Source organism: Pyxicephalus adspersus, chromosome 6, assembly GCF_032062135.1.
Source record: "Pyxicephalus adspersus chromosome 6, UCB_Pads_2.0, whole genome shotgun sequence".
NCBI lineage: Eukaryota > Metazoa > Chordata > Amphibia > Anura > Pyxicephalidae > Pyxicephalus > Pyxicephalus adspersus.
The window spans coordinates 5661245-5684873 of record NC_092863.1 but is presented as its reverse complement, the minus strand read 5'-3'; the positions used below and the strand labels follow the sequence as shown (position 1 = coordinate 5684873).

General features: G+C 39.3%; 1 protein-coding gene across 2 annotated transcripts; it reads left to right on the top strand.

Moving 5' to 3' along the window:
- The first annotated feature begins 1840 nt into the window (after positions 1–1840).
- Positions 1841–20208, top strand: HCK (HCK proto-oncogene, Src family tyrosine kinase). Of its 2 annotated transcripts, XM_072414259.1 has the most exons (12): positions 1841–1884; positions 5959–6254; positions 13629–13659; positions 13789–13885; positions 14522–14620; positions 15166–15269; positions 15404–15553; positions 15734–15886; positions 17111–17370; positions 17704–17857; positions 18369–18500; positions 18815–20208. In XM_072414259.1, exons 2-12 carry the CDS (start codon positions 6141–6143, stop codon positions 19015–19017), a joined length of 1497 nt encoding a protein of 498 aa, XP_072270360.1. In that variant the 5' UTR covers positions 1841–1884; positions 5959–6140; the 3' UTR covers positions 19018–20208. The 2 variants fall into 2 exon arrangements, with proteins under 2 accessions (XP_072270360.1, XP_072270362.1); XM_072414261.1 differs by lacking the exon at positions 1841–1884 and having other exon boundaries at positions 5894–6254.
- Positions 20209–23629: the final 3421 nt, after the last annotated feature.

Below are 23629 nucleotides of genomic sequence, written 5' to 3'. Positions count from 1 at the left end.
GCCAGAGTTTGACACCCCTGTTAAAAAATAATAGGAGCTTGTCCAGACTGGCAGCGAGGTTTTGATGCAGTTACAGCTTCCTGACATCCCTGAACTGCTTCTCTGGTTGAGGTGCTATATGTATCGTCCCACTTACGCCCAGTAAATGAACAAGAGTGGTTTAGAACCAGCACAGTAATGGGGGTGACTGATTGGCTGGCAACATGTCAGCCGCCAGGATCAGCTGTTCCTTCTGCTCGTCTGAACAAAGAACTATGGTGTGTTAGTACGGTGGGGACACACATGGATTACATATTATTCCACTGAATGCTCATGGACAATCCCTGGGTCATATTTCTCCATAATGAAAAGGGCAAGTGACATCAATTATAGCAATTTAAGCATCCGTGCTAAACAGATATTTATAAAGCGCCAACATATTACGCAGCGCTGTACATTAAATAGAGGATGCAAATGACAGAGGAATACAGACAGTGACACAGGAGGAGGAGAGCACCCTGCCCTGAAGAGCTTACAATCTACAAATATTTAGATGTATTTTAGGAGAAATAGTACTTAATACCCAAAATACTTTTTAACCTTACTCCCATTTATACCAATCTACAAAAAAAAAATAATATTGGCTGCAGTCCCACTTTTGGACACGGAATTGCAGTGAAAGTTGTAAACAGAGGAAGTTACATGGAACCCTTATCTGTACAAAATGTAATATTTAAACCACAAGATTAAATTTGCTCCCCTACAGAATGTAGATAATACAGAAAATATCAGTACAAAGATCTAAACTTGGCCTTTATCATATCATTAAAGGTCATCACAAGAGGTCATTGTTTATGGGATTGTCAATTTTAGACAGTGAATGTTTGGCCAGTACAAATGAAGATTTGGCTGCCAGATCTTCCTAACGTCATTTGATGTCCACTACTAACTGAACTCTGTTCTGAACAAATATTATTTAAATGCTATTGTATTTTGGTTTCCTTTTTAAATTTCTGTGCAGTAATCCAGAAATTAACAGCTGGTAAACTTTGGCTCTGTGGAGGAATTTCCTGTAATAAAGACCTATCGCTGCTGCTTTCACACTTTGCAGGGAGTGACTGGTCTTGTATCCGCCCCCTGGTAGTGTTCTGCAGGCAGCCTGTGCTGGGAAAGCTGCTCAGTCTCAACCACAGGTTATGTGCAGCACAGTAATAATATCACTTTCTGATGTAATGCACACAAAGTGGGTTTGTATTATTACAGTTATATAAATATAAAAAATACAAATTTTCTGTGTCTGGAGCTCATCCTAAACCCTCAGATGTCCAGTCTAAAGGCCTTTTATGGTTAGATTTTGGCTTCACGTGAATATCCTGTGTTACACATCAGCAATAACCCTTGTCCTTGCAGGAGAATGAACATGTTATACCCCAATGCTGCAAATAAACCAGTCCATGGCATAGAACTTATTCCCCCAAAGCTTCAATTACAAAAAAGCAGCTTGGTCAATTTTAGAATGATTGTAGTTGCCAATCCATCAAGATTTCCTGCTCAAAGTTAGCTTAGAATTTAAATCAAATTGTTAAAAATAAGCTAATTTATACCTAAATTCTTATGGTCATTCCATAATATTGTTCATTAGGATCAATAACGATATAAAAAATCCAGCTCAGTAAATTTGTAATGCAGACATATCAGATATTCACAGTATTTCAGGTGGACTGACCCTTTAAGTGTATAACCTACATGGACATAGAGAAGGTTGTGCGGAGTTATGTAGTGGTTATATTTACAGTATTGTGTTTCCTGCTGATAATTGCACTTCTAGTTCCTCTTTTAACTTTCCTTGTTGCTGTTGCAGAACTGTGTGCAGCTCGAGGTGTGATGACAGCAGCCAGCAATACGGTAAGTGCCCCCTCGCTCTCGTAATTTAGAACCTAAATTGGGGGGAAAAATAGAGTATGATGGGGGCCAAATTTCTGCCACCCCTGATCCCTGATCCAGATCTGAATTGTCAATGTCTGTCCGGAGACTTGTCAGTGTTCTAGCCCCGTACACTTAAATATTTTACATTCAAACTGACTGTATTCACACAAACAAATACATTGGTATGATGGCAAAGGTATGTTATAAAATAGGTGCAAAAGGAAATATATTTCTCAATTTCTTTGTGTCCGTACTAACTTCTTACCAGGTCCATCGGATAACATAGTTACTGTTACTTTTACAGATGCACATTTTGTCCAAACCCGGATGCAGAGGGGGATTGTTTTGACACCCGAAATGTGTTGCCTGTGTCTAAACATTTGATGAACAATTAGAAGTCACATTCTTTGTTTATTTGATCTCTGTAATTAAGAACTTGCCATCTAAAACTAATATTTTATTCATTTATATTGGTGTACCTGCAAGTTATATAATTTTTTATGTAATTTATTTAGTTTTTTTATATTATTTCACCGGTCTTAGTGTGACAACACTTACTACTCATACTATATCTATGATTAGACAGTGCTGTCAGTCTAGGCCAGCTTTTCTCAATAGGTTTGAGAAGTCCCTAAATAGTTCAGGGAATGGCTGCTAAAACCAATTTTTTTGGGGGGAGTGGGAAAAAGCCTCGTAAAGTGGTAGCCAGTTGGAAAAAATGTCCTGTTCATAGGTGGTGGCTATAATATATGAAGAACATTTACATTTTACAAGACAACATTACAAATGTACTAATGATTTTAACATCATTAGAATAATATTGTTGCCTGTGCCAATTGGTGTTGGACAGTGCAGGCATCGTTTTGTGGGAGGTCGATCTTCCACAATTTGAGAAACTGTGAGCACTTACTCAATTGCAAGGGAAGCCGATGGAATAAGAACATGGTTGTGTTGTTGGGCTGTATGTTCCTATATCTGTTTGAGGACTGAAGGACATGAAACTGATCACTGTGACTTATATTGAAAATTGAAAAAAAAATTACTCACTAATTAGGTAAATGGGATTTTAATATACCATTGCCATCATAACCACCTCTTTCCTTGCAACAATTTTAAATAAGAGGGTTGCTGGCAGTACAAACATCAGACTTCTCCTCTCCTTCCTCCTGAAGAAGCAGAGTTTTTCTGCGAAACGCGTCGAGAAGTTATTCAGAATTTAAATCCTTTTTGGGTATTCTGTAAGGAGAGGTCATTATATACACCCACGATTTTATTGTCTTTTATGTATTTGAAATGATGTTTGTTTTTATTGCTTATTATTATTATTAACATTTTGTTATTTTTGTAATATATTGATGGTAATGGCTTTAAAAGTCCCGCTTAAATTGAAGTCTTTCATCGCATATCTTTTCCTACAAACCCTTGGCAAACTCAGAAGGAACCCCGGTTATAAATGGCTGCTGCAGCCTAATCTTTCATAATTTGGACTTTAGAATCTCTCCTCCTCATCTCTGATTCATAACATAGGATTTGACAGGTTTTGTAGTCCACAAATTACAACTGGGATGGGCGGATAATACTGCTTGAAAAAAAAAACACTGCACATGACATTGCACTTTATTTCCAGCGAATCAACATTTTATTTTTGGCATTTATTGAGCAAATAACTCAAAGTGCTTTAAATATTATCTGTGATCATTGTTAGGATTTGTATGGTAGCCATGTATAACCTGATGCCAGCCTGATTTTACCATTGTATGCAATGTTTGCATTGGTAACAATATCTCTTTCAGCTATTAAACTTTACCATTGGCCTATCTTTTAAAGTTGAGCCAATGTTGAAACTTATTAGTGAAAGTTATCAACTCTATAACAGAGCAATCTGAATTTTTAGATACCGGTGTGTAATAAGATGGAAGTATTTGTGAGACTACAAGTAAGGGTTAAAGAATCACACAAAATACTGGCTGCATAGTTATAAGTCAGTACTTATCTTTATTGGATGTGTACAAGAGTCCAAAACAGCAACAGTTCCAGCAGCAGGATCACACAACTCATTTTACTCCATGTAGTGCCCATTTTTCATATCTTCAAACTGAGAACAGTCAAGCAGGGAGAAAGCTGGCGTTTCTTCATGCATATCCAGAAAACGTCAGCGCCAGCACCCAATTCATTTATATCCATAGTTAACAATCGATCTTACCCCATTACATGACCATTACTAGCTCATTTCGGCCAAACCTCCTTGTTACATTATACTGTAAAAAATATGCACCTATTATTATGATATTTTATTTTGTATATTACCAGCAGACAGTTTAGACAATCTGAAGGTGTTATTATAAGAGGATTGCATAGACCACATGTACACTGCAAGTCGACTTGTTTTAGTGGCTTTAGGTATAAGTTCTCATCAGAGCCTGTTTCCCCCCATACTGGTCAATATACAGGAAATACAGCTCAGCAGCACAACTTGAATAGCTTGTTCCATTTAGTGCAGAAAGTTTTTTTAGCGCCTACAGTAATATTATTATTATTATTATTATTAATATTATTAATAAACAGGATTTATATAGCACCAATATAATATATGCAGTAGTACATTTTAATAAGTTTATATTAGCACCCCAATGTATAGCACCTTGCATGTGCAGTGTAGCCTGCACACTACAACATGCAGATGTAAACCATCTTTGTGATGTGTTGTGTTATAAAAAAAACAAAAAACAAAAAGAAAATCTACTTTTCGTGTGTGGTGGTGCACTGCCTTCTCCTAAAGTTAAAACCGATCTTGCACGGTGCAAAGTCCATATTTTAAGTGCAGCATAATCATTAAAAATAAAACATGCCTTTCCCCTGGAATCTGTAGTATGGGGGTAATGTCAGCCTCCTGTCGACAAGATCTCGGAAATGGTGAGCATTCCAAATCTTCTCAGTGAAGAAGTTATACTATTACTTTGCCTTCTTTTAATTGGGTTGCTGTAACACAGCACACATTTCTTGTGCTGCTTTTGGGTCCTCGGGATCAGTTATTTACTAAACACATTCTGGGTCCATCCAAATATGTGCAAAGTCTTACACATCTGGCTTCATTACAAAGCAGCCACAGCCGGAGCTCCTGCCAAGATGGATCAATAATTCTGTGGTGAAGCAGCAGTCTCTCTGCAGAGGCCTGCTATACCGCTTGATAAACTGATCCTCATCAATCAGCAGACAATATATACTTCTTTAATTGCAGAGCTATAGGTCTTTCTGTGCTGGGGGCCCCTGCAAAACTTTAATCCTGATGCATAAAGAATGTATTTAGCCGATTGCATAGCTTTAAATTTTGAAGAGATTTCACCAAAGTGTACACATGACAGAATAACCTTGCAAAATGCTTTACTCCAATGATGTAACTGGCAAACTGTGTTACCAACTCCTTCCCGGTTCAAAGTCTTCATTTGCATTGATTGAGCGGGCAGAGACATTAAAACTGGAATGTGTGGTTCAGTGTATGCTTAGAAACAGGATTTATATAGCGCCAACATATTACGCAGTGCTGTACAATAAATAGGGCTTGCAAATGACAGACAGATACAGACAGTGACACAGGAGGAGAGGACCCTGCCCCAAAGAGCTTACAATCTAATAGGCAGGGGAATTTACACACAATAGGATGGGGGATATTTTACTTTAACAATTAAGTGTGATAAATTGTGAGAGATAATTATCATTTAATTATTCCAAAGTTGCATAGGTATTTTTGGTGTGTTAGTCCAAGGTTGTTGATAAGCTCAGTCCCAGCGCCGCACGCTACACCTCAATTGGAAGTCAGCCATGGAAATTGTTTTTTTGGTTTCTCTTGGTCAGTCTGTCTCTTGTCTCCGGGGTTCTGCTTTTTGTTCCCTTTTTTACGGAAGTTCCTTCTGTGAAATAATTTCATGTAAACGCAATTTACGAAAAGAGAAGTTGTCACCCACTCAGTCCGTCAGCACAGTTTTTGCAATTTGCTGCTTTTTTTTTTTTTTCACCTGCTTTTCATTAACAACGTCTCATTTTGCTTCATTGTAGGTAAAAGAAAGAGATTCTGCTGCAGCTGAGGGGGAAAAGGAAACCCTGGATCATCCTGGGACTGGAACTTCTATAAGAATGCTGGCCACTTTTTCCTCTCGCCCTTCTCTGTTCCTGTAACCCATTACACTTCCCTGTCTCATTCTCTATTGTGTCTCTGGAACATTGTCACAATTCTTACCATGGGCTGCATGCAGGGAAAAATATTCTCTAATATAACCTCTAAGGAGGTCGACCCACCTAACAAACCGGAAGTTGCCCACTATGTCAAAGACCCCACGTCAAATAATGGCCTGGTAAGTAGAAGCGGTGACGGGGGGATTTATTTAAAGGTGATCTCCAGGCAAATAGCTAAATGTGTTTACTTGTAGTTTTGTTCACCCAGTCCTGAGATGGAGACGACGCTGCCAACACAGACCTGGGGAAGGGAGCTCTTCGGGGCAGGGTCCTCTCCTCCTGTATCACTGTCTGTCATTTGCAATCCTTATTTAATGTACAGCGCTGCGTAATATGTTGGCGCTATATAAATCCTGTTTAATAATAATAAAGGAAGTTGATTTTTCTCACGCTGGTTTCATATCACCCCCAACCTGTGACTGGGTAGAGAAAGGATAAGCAGAAAACCACATGTTACTATCATTCTGCTCTTACCTATCAGCATGATTCTGTGAGCTCATGAACACTGCAACACAACTGACTTCTTTTACTGCTTCTCCTAATTTAGGCAATGCAGTACATGGACTGCAGTTAAAATTAGCAACTTACATTGCTTTAATCAATTAGTGATGTATCCCTTTTACATCTGCCTGGAGTTCAGCTTTAAAATAAATGTGAATCATATTTGCAATAAATGTTGTTATATTTTTTGAATCCTGCAGATTGCTACTTCCTGTCTACATGCACTTGCTCCAGCATGTGCTACACATCATTGCACTGCACCGGCTTAGTGGTGACAGTGGTAAACCATGCGTGAGCAATGGGCATCAACATATCAACATGTCATGGTAGATTTCCATTCTATAATAGAAGTGTATAAATAAAAACCATTCTGGTGGCATCTTTAGTAGGGAAAATTTAGTGATTAGGTTTAGATCATCTTAAGGAATACTTTGTATTTTGGTAGGGTTTAGCACTGGAGCACTAATATATAACATTGCCTAGTTCCACTGACTGCTATCATTGCATGGAGAGAGACAGAGACTTGCTGATGATTTCCCTGGGTCTACAATATGATATGCAATGAAAAAGAATTAATAAGTTCATTACGATATAGTTATAACAAGAAAGAAAGATAGAAGATGGCTTTTTTGGTAAATCTTTAGTGAAAAATAAAAAGTGAATAACAATTCATACATGTAACATATGAAGTGTATTCTTTCGTGAGAGCATTTCATTTACAAATTATAGACTATCATATATGAAACAATGAATGTTTGTCCCATGTCCCGTTGCGTTTCGCATACTTGCTTCCTCAGGGGATTTGAAACTGAGAATAAATATAAAAGAAAGTACAAACATGAACTTTTTGCATTGATTATAATAGAAAAAATAAAGATAATTATATTAGTTATGATGAGAGTATATGTGTATGCACAGTTGAGTGTTAATCCATGTCCTTGTATGTCCTTCCTCAGGGGATTTAAGACTGAGACTAGATGTAACAGAAATTGCAAACAAACATTTTGCATTGATTATGATGGAGAAATAAAAATGATAATAGTAGTAATAATTATAATGAGAGTGTATGTGCAATTTAGTGGTAATCCACGTGCTTATTTGTCCTTTGTTGTGCATTGCTAGGAATTATATTAGCTTCAATTTACTTTATGATAGTCAATTTGTCACAAAAGTAGACTAAGAAGGAAGGGAGAGATAATATTTTCAATATAGACATATTATTGTTGTTATTAAGAGTACTTACATAGGGGTTATTTCACCAGTACAATAATGTAAGTACTATTAACAACAACAATAGTAGTATCTTAGATATTTATACAATAGTTATTCACATCAAGTGTATTCTCTCCTTTTCCAAGAAACACTCAGCCACTACTCACCTTGGAACTTTGGAAATAACTTCTCTCTCTTCCTTCTTAGTCTACGTTCGTGACAAATTGACTGTCATAAAGTAAATTGAACCTAATATAACCCCTAACCATGCACAACAAAGGACATATAAGCACATAGATTACCACTCAATTGTACATACACATACACTCTCATTATTATTATAAGAGGCTTGGCAATATAGATAGACAATAATAAGTGGCACACTCCTTCTTTTCTCAATTCCTTAGGATATAGATGAGTAGGGAAAGAATAAACCAGGAAAGGGAACACAAGAATGAACTTTATCTTTAACTATAGTAACCCATTAAGCTATCCTGACATGTGCACTGTAAGGGATAATTCACATATGTGTGCTATAAAAACATGGCCAAATGTTCACTTAACCAGACAAATTTAACAAATTCTTCAACAATCATGGCTGCCAAAATTCTATCCAGACATATACACATCTGCGTGCTGCAATTGTCTATTTATTCTGATTATATTTAGTTTAATGCACAAGTATACGATATACAACTCAGCTGATAAATGTTCTCCATAGAGTTCTGCTTCATATTTTCCAGTAGTTATTTATTATTCTCATTGATGATGAAAAGGGGCAAAGCTTTGCATATTTTCATCCTCATACACAGGTGCGTGGGGCATTGTGAGCTTTTCATACAGCAGTGACTGCGTAGGAGGAAATTGCTAAATTTAGATGATGCCGGTACTTCATCAACATCCCGGCCTTTTATTAGTTTGGTTTCACTGGTTGTGTCACATGATGTGATATTTTTGTCATGCTTTTATCTTTACTGTAATTCATTTTTCCACTCCAACCCTCCAAATAACCTCTTCCCGGGTAGTCACTTAGATTAGTCAGCTAATACTAAAGATTTTAGCCCGTGGTACTTTAGATGCCAAAGAGTGAAAGTTCTTTATGAGTTTCCCATGATTGAAATCCACAGGTCATCTCTTCAATTGCTGCGGTCATTACAAAGGGTCTGGGTCACCCCGGTGTATTTGTAAGCATCTAAATTTGTGCGGCAGCACCCCAAACGATTGACTTCCTCTAGCGGGCATGTCAGGTGACTTAGCCAACCATGCTACATCTACAAGTGGTTGAGTTTTGTAATTAATGTCTGTGGCCTTGCTGGAAATATTTCCTCTCTTGTTATGCAGCTGACAGCTGTTGGCAGCTTGGAAAAACAACGTTTCGAACTTGTCAGGGGAACAGAAATAGGTAAAGCTTAACTTACCCACCCTACCCCTTAGTCCTCCCTTTGTTGGGAAATGTTAGCTCTGCTATCTGCAGCAAAGTGCACAGCAACATGACGATGCCCCTCAGCTGATCAGCACATGACGCCCTGCATTCACTTTCTGCCCTTATTCAGATGCTGGGCGTCTTTCAGACTTGAAGACCGAGGACATCTTGTGGTGAAAAGAAAGTTGTTCAGGGGACATTTCCTGCTTCAAGTTAAATATTGTAGTCAGAGTTTTTTTTTTTTTTAAACACCTACGCACAACCTAAATAAAGCCAAAGGATTTTAATTGACCATTTTATCACTTTAGTAAATAAAAATATGTAGAAAAAAGAGTGTCAGCCCGGCACAGTTCTTCTTTTTCATGTAAAATATAAAACTGAAGTGTCACAACTCTTCAGTTCTATATTAGGAAGGGGCCTTCATTCTGTTTGGCTGGTCTTGTGATCCTGACACCCCTACTAAACAGTAAAGCTGTTATGAAGGGGTCGCATTGTGAGCCAATCAGGCTCTTCTTTTGCCCACAATGCTGTCAATCAAGACATAGGTTTAAACAGTAGAGAAATAAATATATCCCAGATAAAAATCCTAAAGACATAGTTGATACAGAGGAAGGCAAAAAAACCCTGGTAACACTTGCTCCAACTTGGGCAAAAAAACTCCTTCCATGTTCCCTGGATCAGCAGTCTCTGTTATCTTTACTTTAAAGCCTTAATACCCAGTTACATTCTGTGCTTTTAAAAATCATCCAGCTTTTTCTTAAAGCAATCTATAGTAGTTGCTGATACTACTTTCTGAGGGAGCCGAGTCCACATTTTCACAGACCTTACAGTGAAGAATCCCTTCCTTATCCGGAGCTTAAACTTCTTTTCCTCCAAACGCAAAGAGCGCCCCCTTGTGCTTTGTAATGATCTTAAACTGAATAATTGGGAAGAGAGTTCTCCATATGGACCATTTATATATTTATACAGGGTGATCATATCCCCCCTTATACGTCTCTTCTCAGGGGAGAATAGATTCAGTTCAGCTAATCTCTCCTCATAGCTGAGCTCCTCCATTCCTTTTATTAGTTTAATTGCCCTTCTCTGCACTCTCCCCAATTCCACAATGTCCTTTTTGTAAACTTGTGTCCGATCCAGCTGATAGAATGTGATAACCTCATCATTACGCCCCCGCTTCTTCCCTATCCAGCTGGCAGGGGAAGGATCAGTGACCAAGCTCTATTATCTACCTACAGTGGAGAAAATGTTCGGCCACTGGCCAGGCTTTACTGTTTAGTAGGGGTGCCAGGATTACAAGACCAGCCAAATAGAATGCCGCTCATTAAGTTTAAAAAGTTCACTAATTCATAATTTAACTGTGCTTAACTTTTTATTTTTCCTTAGAATTTAGCTTGAAAATATGGTAATACTTTCCCAAACACTTTGGAAAATAGGCAAATGGCAAAAGAAAGAAAACTATCACATGATCCAAGTTCCCCTTTTTAACTATGTGATATGGAAAGTAGTGTTGCTTTTCTGAATGGGTCCAGAAACAAATCATAAGCTAATTCTAAGATTAGGATAGCATTCAATGAACAACAATGTTCCTTTTTACATTTTACTAAAGAACTCTCTGTCCTTGCCGATGACAGCCAATCACATTCAACCTGCACAGGACAATGCAAGACGGAGAACAAATATTTGATAGTGATTGGCTGCTAGAGAGTTCTTATAAAAGATTTTGAATAAATGACAAAGGACTTGTCAACCAAATCCTTTTTTGGGCTAGTTTGGGGAAGGATGAGAACCTCAATTGGGTTTTTGCTATTAAATTGCAAAGTCATGGGATCTCTAATAGAGTTTTGTATAATGGAAAAGGCAGCAGAAGGAGCGTGACTCTATAACAGATGAGGACAGATCTTTCTGAAGAAGAAAGAGGGTGATGGCTGGGGAGCCCCTAGACCTGAAACCCTCATTTTGACTGGGCCCGACATATGTATTTAAATATGTGAGTGGAGTGTGACATAAAGACACCGGTGTGGTTTATGCAAACGTTGCATATGAAATGTTTGTGAAATTCCTCAAAAGCCTCGCTGCTTCCTTGTGTTGTACGTTAATGAAACAGATAAAAGTTTTCTTCTGCATGGTGAGGAACACCGTTCCTCATTCTCACTACACTGCCTGGCCCGTGACCTTCCTCACCTGCAATGTTTGACATGAAATTGTTGAAGAATGTTACCTAGTGGCAAAAACAAAAAAATCTTGTCTTCAGTCCATAAATCTGTAATGGAGAAACAAAAAACAATGATATGAGGGGGTGCTGAGAAGTTCCCGGCTTTGCCCAGAAAGAAGAGAGCCAGGGTTATGAAATAACACATTTACTCAACATATTCCTCCCTGAGACTGATGTACTTGGTACAGCGTAGTTGAAGCTTTTCTACACCGTTCAAATAAAAGTCCTTTGGTTGGGCCGCAAACCAGCTCTCGGCAGAATCTTTGACGTCAGAAATGTCCTCAAAACATTGCCCCTTCTGGTGTTTCTTCAAATTCGGGAACAGATAATAGTACGAAGGGGCCAGGTCAGGTGAGTAGGGGGGATGGCGGACCAATTGGAAACCCAGGGCATTCAATTTGGCAGCTACAATGTTGGACGTGTGCGCATGTGCATTGTCCTGCAAAAAAAAGGATCCCTTTGGTCAACTTTCCACAGCTTTTCGTCCTTATTTCCTCCATCAGCTTGTGCAGGAGGTTAGGATAATACTGTCCGGTGATACTAGAGCCCTGAGGTAGGTAGTCCACCAACAGAATACCGTCTTTGTCCCAGAAAACGGACGCCATAACTTTTTTGGCCAATTTCGGGGTTCTGAACTTCTTGGGCCGCGGGGACCCGCTGTGGCGCCATTCCTTTGACTGTTCCTTGGTTTCAGGATCAAAGATGTGGAGCCGGGTTTCATCCTCAGTCACTAACCTAACCAAAAAGTCCTGTGCAGCTTGAAAATTGGCCAAAACGCCTTTGGATGCTTCAACTCGTTCCTTCTTCTGATCACTGTTCAAACATTTCGGCACCCACTTCTCTAAAAGCTTGCGCATGTCTAGGATAGTGATGATAACAAACCCAACACGCTCCCGTGAAATGTCATGTATCTGGGCAATCTTTTTTGCAGGTATTCAGCAGTCCTCAATATTCAGCTCATGGACAGCATTGCAGGTTGCCGGGTCAGTTGAGGTTGGGGGGCGCGCACTACGGGGCTTATCTTCAACGGTGAAATGCCCAGTCTTGTAACGAGATATCCAGGTTCTGACAGTACTGTAGAAAGGACACTTCTACCCCAGTGTTTGTGACATCTCAGTGTGAATGTCCTTTGCCGACTTTCCCTGGAGAAACAAAAACTTCACGACGGCCCGTAACTCCAATGACGTGAAACTTGCTTGTGCCTCTGCCATCACAGCTTCTCACTAATAGTTACATACTAAGATATTGGGCTGCCATATGCCCCCACACTCATTTTTCTATTTCATCTAGAAGGGGGCAAAGCCATGAACTTCTCCTATAGCTACCTATAGGCCACCTTGGTTTCTCCCAGTGCTGGATCCCTACTCCTATAGACTGGTCTGGCTTCCCCATATCTATAAACTGTTCTAGTTTTTCCCCTTTTTATACTCTGCCCAGATTTGCCTTCTTTACTTCTGGAAATCCCCTTAAAAAATAGGGGAAAATTCAGTATGTAAATCACCTCTAATGTTTTGGGAAGTTACATAGGAAGTTGCTTCAGCAACATGTTTCAGATTAAATGATAGGAACTTGCTACATCTTTTTGGAGCTGCATTACCTAAGAGGGGAAGTTAAGACATGTCTCTGGTTCCTACTTCATTGCATTCACAAAATTATTTAAAAAAGATTAGTTCACAAATACAAGATGAAAAGCCAACCGAAATCTGGTGAATCATGGAGCGCCCGTAATCCTCAGTCACAGGTCACACAGGGCAATAAATTTGGTCAAGAAAATGAAAAAAGATAATAGTAATAATAGCTGATCACTTAGTCCCCAAAGATGAGTACCAATGTCGTCCTTCTGTCAAATTAACACCCCTGTACTGGTCTCCGAGGCAATGTTATAGTAAAAGATATATCACATGTGGTGCTGAGGAAAGTGCAAGGGCCCTTGCAGAGTTTAAGGTATATATAGAAGCTTGTGCTACCAACTAATTCTAGCCTCTAGGGATGAGTAAAATCAAGTTTTTATGTCCTGATATTTTGGCAAAGATCCTAAGTTTTTGCCAAAATTTCAGGCAAAATGTGGACAAAACTGGGGCATTTTTGGAAGGTGTGCTCCATTTAGAATAAAGAAATGATTGTGCTTGTTTTACTCTTTTCCAGAAAAAAACTAAGGAGAGCTCAGCTGGGCCAGGTAAGTGCCCTGTTTGTAGAACCCGTATTTATGAGTTTCCCCTATATGTATGCTTTGTGAAGGGATACACAGGTCCCTATTTGGCTACCTTTACACTACATTTGCTGATCAGATTGTGTGGTCTTGCAGCTGAAGGAGCAGATCTGGTGGCCCTCTATGACTATGATGGCGTCCATCCTGATGACCTGACCTTTAGGAAGGGTGATTACTTCCAGCTACTGGAGGAGTAAGTTATACCAACTTTGACCCTGTAAAGTCATCACTACATCGTTTAACATTCTTCTCTGAAGGCTTTATTAATAAATGTGTAGAAAACAAAAATATCAGCAATGCCTATAGCATTCATGTTAGCCCAGAGTGCCATGACTCCCCATCTCTAGAGAATGTGTTATCATGTCACCCTATGCTCGCAATGCTACATAGAACATCAGAACATAGAACATCATGTCAGGAGATTCATATTCTGCCCACAGCTTTCTCTAAAGGCTATCTTAAAGGGTTAACGTTTGCCATAGATGGACAGGAAGACATCTGCTCCTGTGAACTATTTATATTTGTCAAATTACTCATTTCATAAACCAAAGTTTCACACATGTGGATAACACCTTCATTGAGAACAGATACGATTTGAACAATCTGAAAACTACCCATCATACCAACCTGAGAAACTGATCTCTTGCTGGACAGATTGATGATTAAAGTGGTGACGTGTATATAGTTTTTGATAAGAAGATAATTCTGTACAACTTCTACACAAGTCAGTTAGAACTTGATTAGTTTCTTTAAGCTTTGGAGACACTTACTTACTTACAGAATTTATTAAAATCTTTTATGAATCACCTTTTCTTTGCTGTCTCTGTAGGTCAGGGGAATGGTGGCGTGCACGCTTGATACACACAGGAGAAGAAGGCTATATTCCAAGTAATTATGTTGGAAAAGTTAATTCACTGGAGTCTGAAGAGTAAGTTACCTGGTATTTGTATCTATTTTATGCTTTCTACTTATGAATGGAATTGTTCTAGGTGAGTTTTACTGAAGTTTCATATGTGAAAAGCAACAGAGAGACACGGTGGACAATACAGAACCCATTCTGTATTGTTAGCTTGGTAAAGGAGGTGAAAATGTTGGTTTTCTCATACGCATATTAGTAAGTAAAGTTATTTCTGCAAAGAAGTGCCAGGTTTTTGTAGTATTAGGATGTATTGCTTTCCATTCACCTCTTTTTGCTCAGGGACATCTTTCCACGCAAATACCCACTAGGAAGGAATAGTCAATCAGATGCCATCTCTAACAAATAAATAAAATAATCATCATCAAGTATTTATGTGGAGCTTAAATGTTGCTTTAGGAGCAATGTCGATAGAAACTATACTTGGGCACTGAATGTCATATTTATTGCATTTTCGTGCAAACGCAAAACTAGAGCTGCTTACAATACAAAATTTGTTTTTTTAAATCTGAAGAAATGACACAATGAGCACCTGTAAATTACAATATTTTTTTTAGGTGGTACTTCAGGGGAGTTGGACGGAAGGAGGCAGAAAGACAGCTTCTGTCTGCTGAGAATCAGACTGGAGCCTTTATGATACGGGACAGTGAGACTATGAAAGGTGAGTGAACAATGGCCTGGAAAATGACCTTTACAGCCTTCCTTGAGGACATTGGAGCAGGCACAGATGTTTCTGCTTTCTGATGCTACTTTAAATTGTCTCTGGTCAACTTATAGCCTCTTTTTGCCTTTCAGGCACCTACTCACTATCCGTCAGGGACTACAACCCTCAGGCAGGCAATGTGGTAAAACATTACAAGATTCGTACATTGGACAATGGAGGATTTTTCATTTCTCCAAGGAAAACTTTCAAAACGCTTCAAGACCTGGTCAGCCACTACCAGAGTAAGATCTTAAATTGCATTTGTCTAATTTCAAGACAAGACAAATATGTCTTCCTTTTTGGAGGAAATGGTGCTTTATATGTAAATAATTTGCAATCTATGTTTTTAGAATCCTGCAATAATAATGTGAAACCTCTGTGTTGTGTATATTGTCTTTTCTTCCACCTTTTTTTCCTTGTAGATAACTTGGACGGCTTGTGCCAAAAGCTCACCACGGCTTGCAAGTCTGCCATTCCAGAGAAGCCATGGGAAAAAGATGCCTGGGAGGTACCTCGGGATTCATTGAGGTTGGAGAAGAAACTCGGTGCTGGCCAGTTTGGTGATGTTTGGTTGGGTAAGTTGTATGTTTAATATTGAAAAGAAACACACTCACAGGAAACTTCGGTGAGCTGTACTATTTACATCTGCAATTCTTAAAATGTATGAGATGTACTCATGTGCTCAAAGTCAATCTTTGCTTTGCCTATGCATCTTCTATTACCCCCTCCCCCACAAATATGACAGCACAGGGCTAATCACCAAGATGCAGAACTGTCACATAGAGATAAAGGTTAATGAGTCACATGCTTTTCCATACCTGGAAGTATTGGCTATTTCCCTTTCTCTATGCAGAAAGGAATAGAAAATAATTATATTTTGCTTACATCAAAGTATTTAGGGTCCAGAAAAAGCACAGGTTTACTTTAATCTATTCTAAGGTTATACAGAGGAAGACGGAGACTCTGGTCTGCTAATAAGCATTTTAATTCACTGCTTACCACAGCCCAATACAGTTCCGGAATCAGCCTTTTTTTTAAGACTTCTGGTAATGGTTCTGTATTTTTCTAAATGACATTGAACGATGAAGAAATAGAACCGCTATATCTTTCTCAGCTTGTGAATGTTGGAGACAGACACACAGATGGCCCAATTCATGGTGGGTGTGAAATCAAATGAATCCATACATCAGATGATTTTCATTATGGAAGCCTTTCAAGAGACAGACAAAATTGTTTATGGATTTATACATCATAACCACTCTGCTATCATAAATGTTAGAACCGTGCTCCCAATTGCATGGAAACCCCAATGATGAAGCATTGGAAGCTATTTGTCATGTCTGTTTAATAAAAAAAAAAGAAATTCAAATCTTTTCTGTGCACCCTGAACTCTCGGGTCTCTGTGCTCAATTCAACTCTGTGAACTAACAAACACCTCCTTTTTTATTTATAGAAATGAGAAGAGGGCATGTGTTTTGTAGGTGCCAATGCTGTTCCTCTAGAGAAATACCCGTAAGGACAGGAAGTGTGTTACAGGCTTCACCGGAGGAAGCTAATAGAAAGAAAGAGAGGGAATGAAGAATTTTTTGTGTTAGCTACATTGGGAGGATGACGTTGCCACTTAAATAATTTACATGATATATTTCTAATTATAAAGGAGTTGTTCTCATAATATAATCCACCCACACAAGGCATTTGTTGCATCTTGCCATATTTAATAAGTAATATTTTTGACAAACCCAGTTCTTTGCCCACATTTGCCCCTGGCTACTAACTATTCTATTCATTTTTTCCTTTAGCTACATACAATGGGCACACTCAGGTGGCAGTGAAGACGATGAAGCCAGGAAGCATGTCTCCAGAGGCCTTCCTCGAAGAGGCAAACCTAATGAAAACTTTGCAACATGATCGCTTGGTGCGCTTGCATGCTGTGGTGACACAGGGAGAGCCCATATATATCATTACTGAGTACATGCAAAAAGGCAGCTTGTTGGATTTCCTCAAAAGTGATGAAGGCAATGGTCTTCAAGTGCCACAGCTCATTGACTTTGCTGCCCAGGTGAGACGCTGGGGATTATGGGAAGTTCCTTGACTACTAACTGATCTCTGTTATTTAACACACTCATGCGTTCAGAAACAGTGCATGAGGTCAGCACCTAAATCTATGCTGTGCATACAATCTAAAGACTTTAAAGCCCTAACCAAATTGAATATATTTTGAATTGATTCTTCTTTGCAAAGAGAATATACAGGTATATTCATAATGTAACGAGTAAACCTATTGTCCAACTAAAGGGTCCATACAAACAATCCATTCAGTTTATTAACAACCAAATAACTCCTTCCCTGTTGGCAAATCTCCTGGAGATGATGACTTTCTCTTTTCACCCAGATCGCAGAAGGAATGGGGTTTATAGAACGGAAGAATTACATCCATCGTGACTTGAGAGCAGCCAATTGCTTGGTTTCCTCCACCATGGCATGCAAGATTGCCGACTTTGGTTTGGCCCGTGTGATCGAGGACAGCGAGTATACAGCCAGAGAGGGTGAGTACTGCCCACCCTACGGCATGTAAAAAAAAATGTACCACCGCATCCTTAAGGGGTCATGCTGCCCAAAGTTTTTGTTTGATGTTGATGAGTTGATGTATCTGGCATGCAGTGACAAGACTCATAAAGCCTCAGCACTAACATTAGTGGCCTTGTGAAGTATTTTGACAAAGTCTATTTCAATTTGAAAAACAATCATTGGTATATCAGCAGCAAAATGACCGAAAGACAGTCCTGTTGTACTGCATGTACAGAGAAGAAATGGAGAAATGATCACTTCCTCGTTGAGAAACTGTTGCAATAGAATACTAATACAATACATGCAATGATTTATGAAACAACTATGCACATGTGGGTTCTCTTTCTGTATCATCTTTTTGCTTACTGACTCAGAACACATGCAAGTCAGAGAATTAACATATCAGGAAGCTATGTAGCATTTGTTATTGATGGCCCTCTGTACCTCTCACTTTATAACCTTCTCATGTCAGGTGTTTTTTTTTTCTAGGGGCCAAGTTCCCAATAAAATGGACATCACCCGAGGCTGCCAACTACGGCTGTTTTACCATAAAATCTGACGTCTGGTCCTTCGGCATCCTTATGACAGAGATAATTACTTATGGACGGACTCCATATCCAGGTGAGGGTGTTGTATACATTGCATTGAGACAACCTCCAATGAAGATGGTGTTTATATCAGTACTCAAAGTAGCATTATTTGTGTGAATGTTTGAGGATTCAGCAGACCTATAAGTAGAATAGCAGGAACACTCACTACAGACCCTTTCAATTGACATTTGGCTCACTGTTATTCATCCGAAGTCCATGCTAAGGACTAAATCTGCCCATAGATATGGAGGATGGTAGACAGTCTTGTATCTGTATAGGGTCCATGTTTACCTGGATATGCAGTAGGGGTGAAAAGCAGTCACTGAATCTCTGCCTTCTTTCCAGGAATGTCCAATCTGGAGGTGATCACAGCTCTGGAACGTGGCTATCGTATGCCGTGCCCACCAAACTGCCCAGGGGAGCTGTACAACATCATGCAGGACTGTTGGCAGCAGATCCCTGAACAGAGACCAACCTTTGAATACCTGCAAGGCATCCTTGAAGATTTCTTTACTGCCACCGAACAGCAATACCAGCAGCAGCCCTGAAGGAGGGTGCCAACCCACACACAATGCCACATAGCATCTAAATGCCAAGCAATGCCGGGGCTAAAAGCAATACCAACATTCTGGACTTAGAGGCCAACCTTATCTATACCAAGCAGGACTTAGGATTTATATTGTGGCCATAATATCAGCATTTCTTCTTCACCAATGGGTCATTTTATAAGTTTTATCTTTATTTCCTTAAATAAACAGAACAGAATCTTACCAAAAGGACTTTGATAGTGGAACTCTCTGGCCTCTAAAGGATGCTGTTTCTGGGAATTTATACAGGCCAAATTTTTGTTTCTAAGACTGGGACCAGCACTATGCACAATGCCCAGCACTGATTGTAAAGAAACCAGTGCTGTATGCATTCACTGCAGTCTGCCACCAATTCTGTGCACACTGGAGAATGTTACCTGCCCTGTGTACAGCAAAAACTGTGTGCGCTGAAAAATCTAAACTAGCATTGGGTAGACTGAGCCTCTGAATGATTGAAGACTGTGAACCACACTGTGCACAGTGAAAACAGCTAATGCTAACGGAAAAGTTTGCACCAGCACTGTGTACCACTGAGCCAATCGGGTTTTAAAATGTTTTCGTGCTCTGGCGTTGAACTGGGCTCAGCATGAACTAAATGGGGCTCACTGATCATATATAGAGACAATACCAATGACCAATCGCAGAGAGATTGTGGGACATTTATGCTTTTCTTCATCATGATGCCTGCAGAGAAAAGACTCACTTTCACTCAAATTTCACTTTTTTGGCTTTTTTTTTTTATAGAACTGTAATATTAATATATAACAGACAAAGCTACATACATTGATCTATATTTATTTTAGGACTATGCAATAACCACTTCACCAATCACAAAAATCTTTATTGCACAATTCCAAATATTACACCGAGGCACCGGTAGCAGGCCTGAGATTTCTGTTAAGTCTTTATATTCTACGTCTTTACACGTTAATAATTTTATAGCTGACCATATAATATTTTCTACACTGTGTGAGGTGTATAGTTTTTTTATGTTTAGTATCACATATCTGTCTATTACAAATATATAAGGCATTGATTCCTGCTTGATAAATCTGCAGTGAGATTAAATTTCACTCTTTGTTTCTTTCTCCATGCAAGTCTACTAGTCAGCTGTGACTGACTGAGAATAATAAAAGATTTTTAGGTGGTTTACCCTGGTGTCTTAGCTAGTGAGAGCTGCGTGGCATTTCTCAGAAAGGGTTACCAGATGGTGACAGCATTGGAGCATTGTGTGTTAAAATGGAATTTTGTTCTACACCAGAAGAGCCCATTTTACAGAATGACAATGCAGGGGCATAGCTGGAAGTCATACAGGAAAGCCATGTCTGTTCTTCAGGAGGAATTCAAGACAAGGAAAATCTTTCAGGGTACGGGTATTAGTTCTAGTTTTTCTCTGACACTTTTAAATTATAGGTCCACAGGAAAACCCAATCAAAGTATTAACGTTTAAATCAGCTAAATATATTCCAACTGGTCCAACATTTCCAGGTGGATAATCAATAACTGCCATTGAAACACATGGACCTGGATTTCTACACCAGGGAATATTTCAGTGAATAAAGGATTGACTGCTTTATAACCTCAAGTATATCAAAATAAAAGTTTCATCTTAAAGTTGTATTCTATTTAAAGCAGCCACAGTATAATTAGAAAAGCCTGTTACATGTAGGAACAGGACTCATGCTCATGTAGAAGCAATGCTCTCTCTGCTGAGGTTGGATAACTACCCCCCATGCACACACCCCAATCTGCTTTGGAATCATAATAAAACCTCTGTAATCAAAAAAGTTCCTGCAACCTACTGATTGGAAAGTTTGGTCATACTTCTGCATAGAGAGTAAAGGTGCCACTCTGCATCATGCTGATTTAGTACACTTTTTGTTTTGATGCACCCAAAAATCTAAATTAAAATTAAAACTTTATTCTTCTATCTTTAATCTGCTCCTGGACCAGTTGTCTTTCTCCTGTGTGACCAAGCGTAGGTGTATATAGGATTATAGGAGGTGAGAACTGATGTGTATGCCTCCATATATACTTCTATAGCACTATATAAATGTGTCATCATACATACAGATTAATATATAATAAATGATAAAAGTCAGTTCAATATGCTAGGAATGTCATCAGCAGTATATATGAACTTTGAGCAGAACTAGATCTTCCCAGCAACCTTGGTAGGAGCTTTGGTGGATGTCCGGCGGCCCTAATCCAAACAGACAGCACAGTTGTTTAAGCCTAAGAATGCATCAAATCTTGAATCTCGGATTGGAGGAATAGATTTGTGGGCAGTTGGCATCTGATAGGGCCATGTCTGTATAGATGCAAATGGTGGGCTTCTCATTACCCATCACATTACCTTTTGGTGTCAATGAAAGGTGGGACAGAGCTACAACTTACTGGAGTGTGATCCCTCTGTTCCTGTTCATTTGTCTTCATTGGAAATGGCCCTTTTGATGCAGTTGTGGGAACAATGTTTGGGAACTGGCAGTCATGTAATACCCATCCTAGGGACAATATTTGGGAACTGGCAGCCATGTAATACCCGGCCTAGGGACATTGTTTGGGAACTGGTAGCCATGTAATACCCAGCCTCGGGACAATATTTGGGAACTGGTAGCAATGTAATACCAAGCCTGGGGACAATATTTGGGAACTGGCAGCCATGTAATACCCGGCCTAGGGACAATATTTGGGAACTGGTAGCCATGTAATACCCAGCCTAGGGACAATGTTTGGGAACTGGTAGCCATGTAATACCCAGCCTAGGGAAAATATTTAGGAACTGGTAGCTATGTAATACCCGGCCTAGGGACACTATTTGGAAACTGCCAGTCACGTAATACCCATCCTTGAGACAATGTTTGGGAACTGGCAGTCATGTAATACCCAGCCTAGAGACAATATTTGGGAACTTGCAGTCATGTAACACTTAGCCTATGGAAAATATTTGGGAACTGGCAGATGTGTAATACCCAGCCTAGAGAAAATATTTAGGAACTGGTAGCAATGTAATACCCATCCTAGGGACAATGTTTGGGAACTGGCAGCCATGTAATACCCAGCCTAGGGACAATATTTGGGAACTGACAGCCATGTAATATCCAGCTTTGTGGCAATGTTTGTGAACTGGCATCCATGTATTTGCCTTAATACCTGGTCTAATGACAATGTTGGGGAACCAGTGACCATGTTATGGCCACAATAACCAGCCAGGTGACATCTCCAAGGAACTGGATACCATGTTCTTGTTTCAATACCCAGCCTTGTGAAAATGTTAGGAAACTGGTTACCATGTTATGGTCTCAATACCCAGCCTAGTACCAATATGGGTGAACTGACGACCATGTTATGTTGATTAGTACCTGGCCTAGCCACAACATTGGGCAACTGGAAATTATGTTGCGGTTTCAGTACCTGGCCTGGTCACACTTTTGGGGAACTGATGACCATATTATAGTTTCAATCATTAACCCACTCACAATATTGGGGAACTGGAGACCATGTTATGTATGGTGGTTTGGAAAAGGCCATCATACTATAGGATATCCTTATAAGTAAAAGGTACGGAGGGAGACTTTCTTCATGCTCTTATAATGTTTTTATTTTTTTAATATGGAAGAAGTGGAGTCTAGCCAACACGTCTCTAGGTGTTGATTCTGGAAGAAACATTGGTTTAGGAATCTGATGGACACATTTCAGAAGTGATTGGAGGTACGAGGAATGCTCTGTTGCGCTAATTGCGCCAGGTATACTGCTAAATCTTGTAATGTTTCTGCAAGGGCAATCATCCAGATCTGCAATTTTAGACTTGAGCCATTGAATATCATTGGGGTGGTTAACAGGGGTATCTACAAAATTATTGTGGGCTTGGGACAACTCAGCCATCTTATCTTCTATGTGCTGGATTCTTTTCCCCTGAGTGAGGGGGGAATGAGGTATGTTGCACTGACATCCATTATATAGGACAATACTCTATGGTTGCACTGAAGTAAAAGGCACTAACATCCATTATACAGGATGATGTTCTAAGATTGCAGAGGTATGAAACACTTACAATCATTGTAAAGTTTTATTACTTTTCTGAGATATGAGGCACTGACAGTCTAATACTCAAAATGTTATTCTATGAGGTATGAAGCACTGATATCCATTATATAGCAATATATACTATATTTGTACTGGGATATGAGGCCCTAACATCCATTATACGGGACACTGGTCTATACTTGCAGAGGTATGTGGCACTGAGAAATATTTAACGGGACACTGTTGTATGCCTATATGTGGCATAAACATCCATTATGTAGGAAAATATTCTATGACTGCAATGATGTATGAGGCACTGCCTACCATTATATAGGACATTGTTCTATGCAGAGGTATGTGGCACTGACAACCATTATTCAGGAAACTTTTTTTTATGGCTGCAGCAAGGAAAGAAACACAATCATTATACAGGAAACTTTTATCACTTCACTGTGATATAAGGCACTGAAAGTCAATTATACAGAACCCTATTCTATGGGGTATGAAATACTGATATACATATATACAGGACGCTGTGCTATGCTTG

Bases quoted from the DNA above. Each gene is read 5' to 3' on its own strand.
- HCK (XM_072414259.1), top strand. From the start codon at position 6,141: ATGGGCTGCATGCAGGGAAAAATATTCTCTAATATAACCTCTAAGGAG. The intron at 14,621-15,165 runs GTAAGTTACCTG...TATTTTTTTTAG, and splicing joins AATTCACTGGAGTCTGAAGA to GTGGTACTTCAGGGGAGTTG. The intron at 15,887-17,110 runs GTAAGTTGTATG...TTTTTCCTTTAG, and splicing joins GTTTGGTGATGTTTGGTTGG to CTACATACAATGGGCACACT.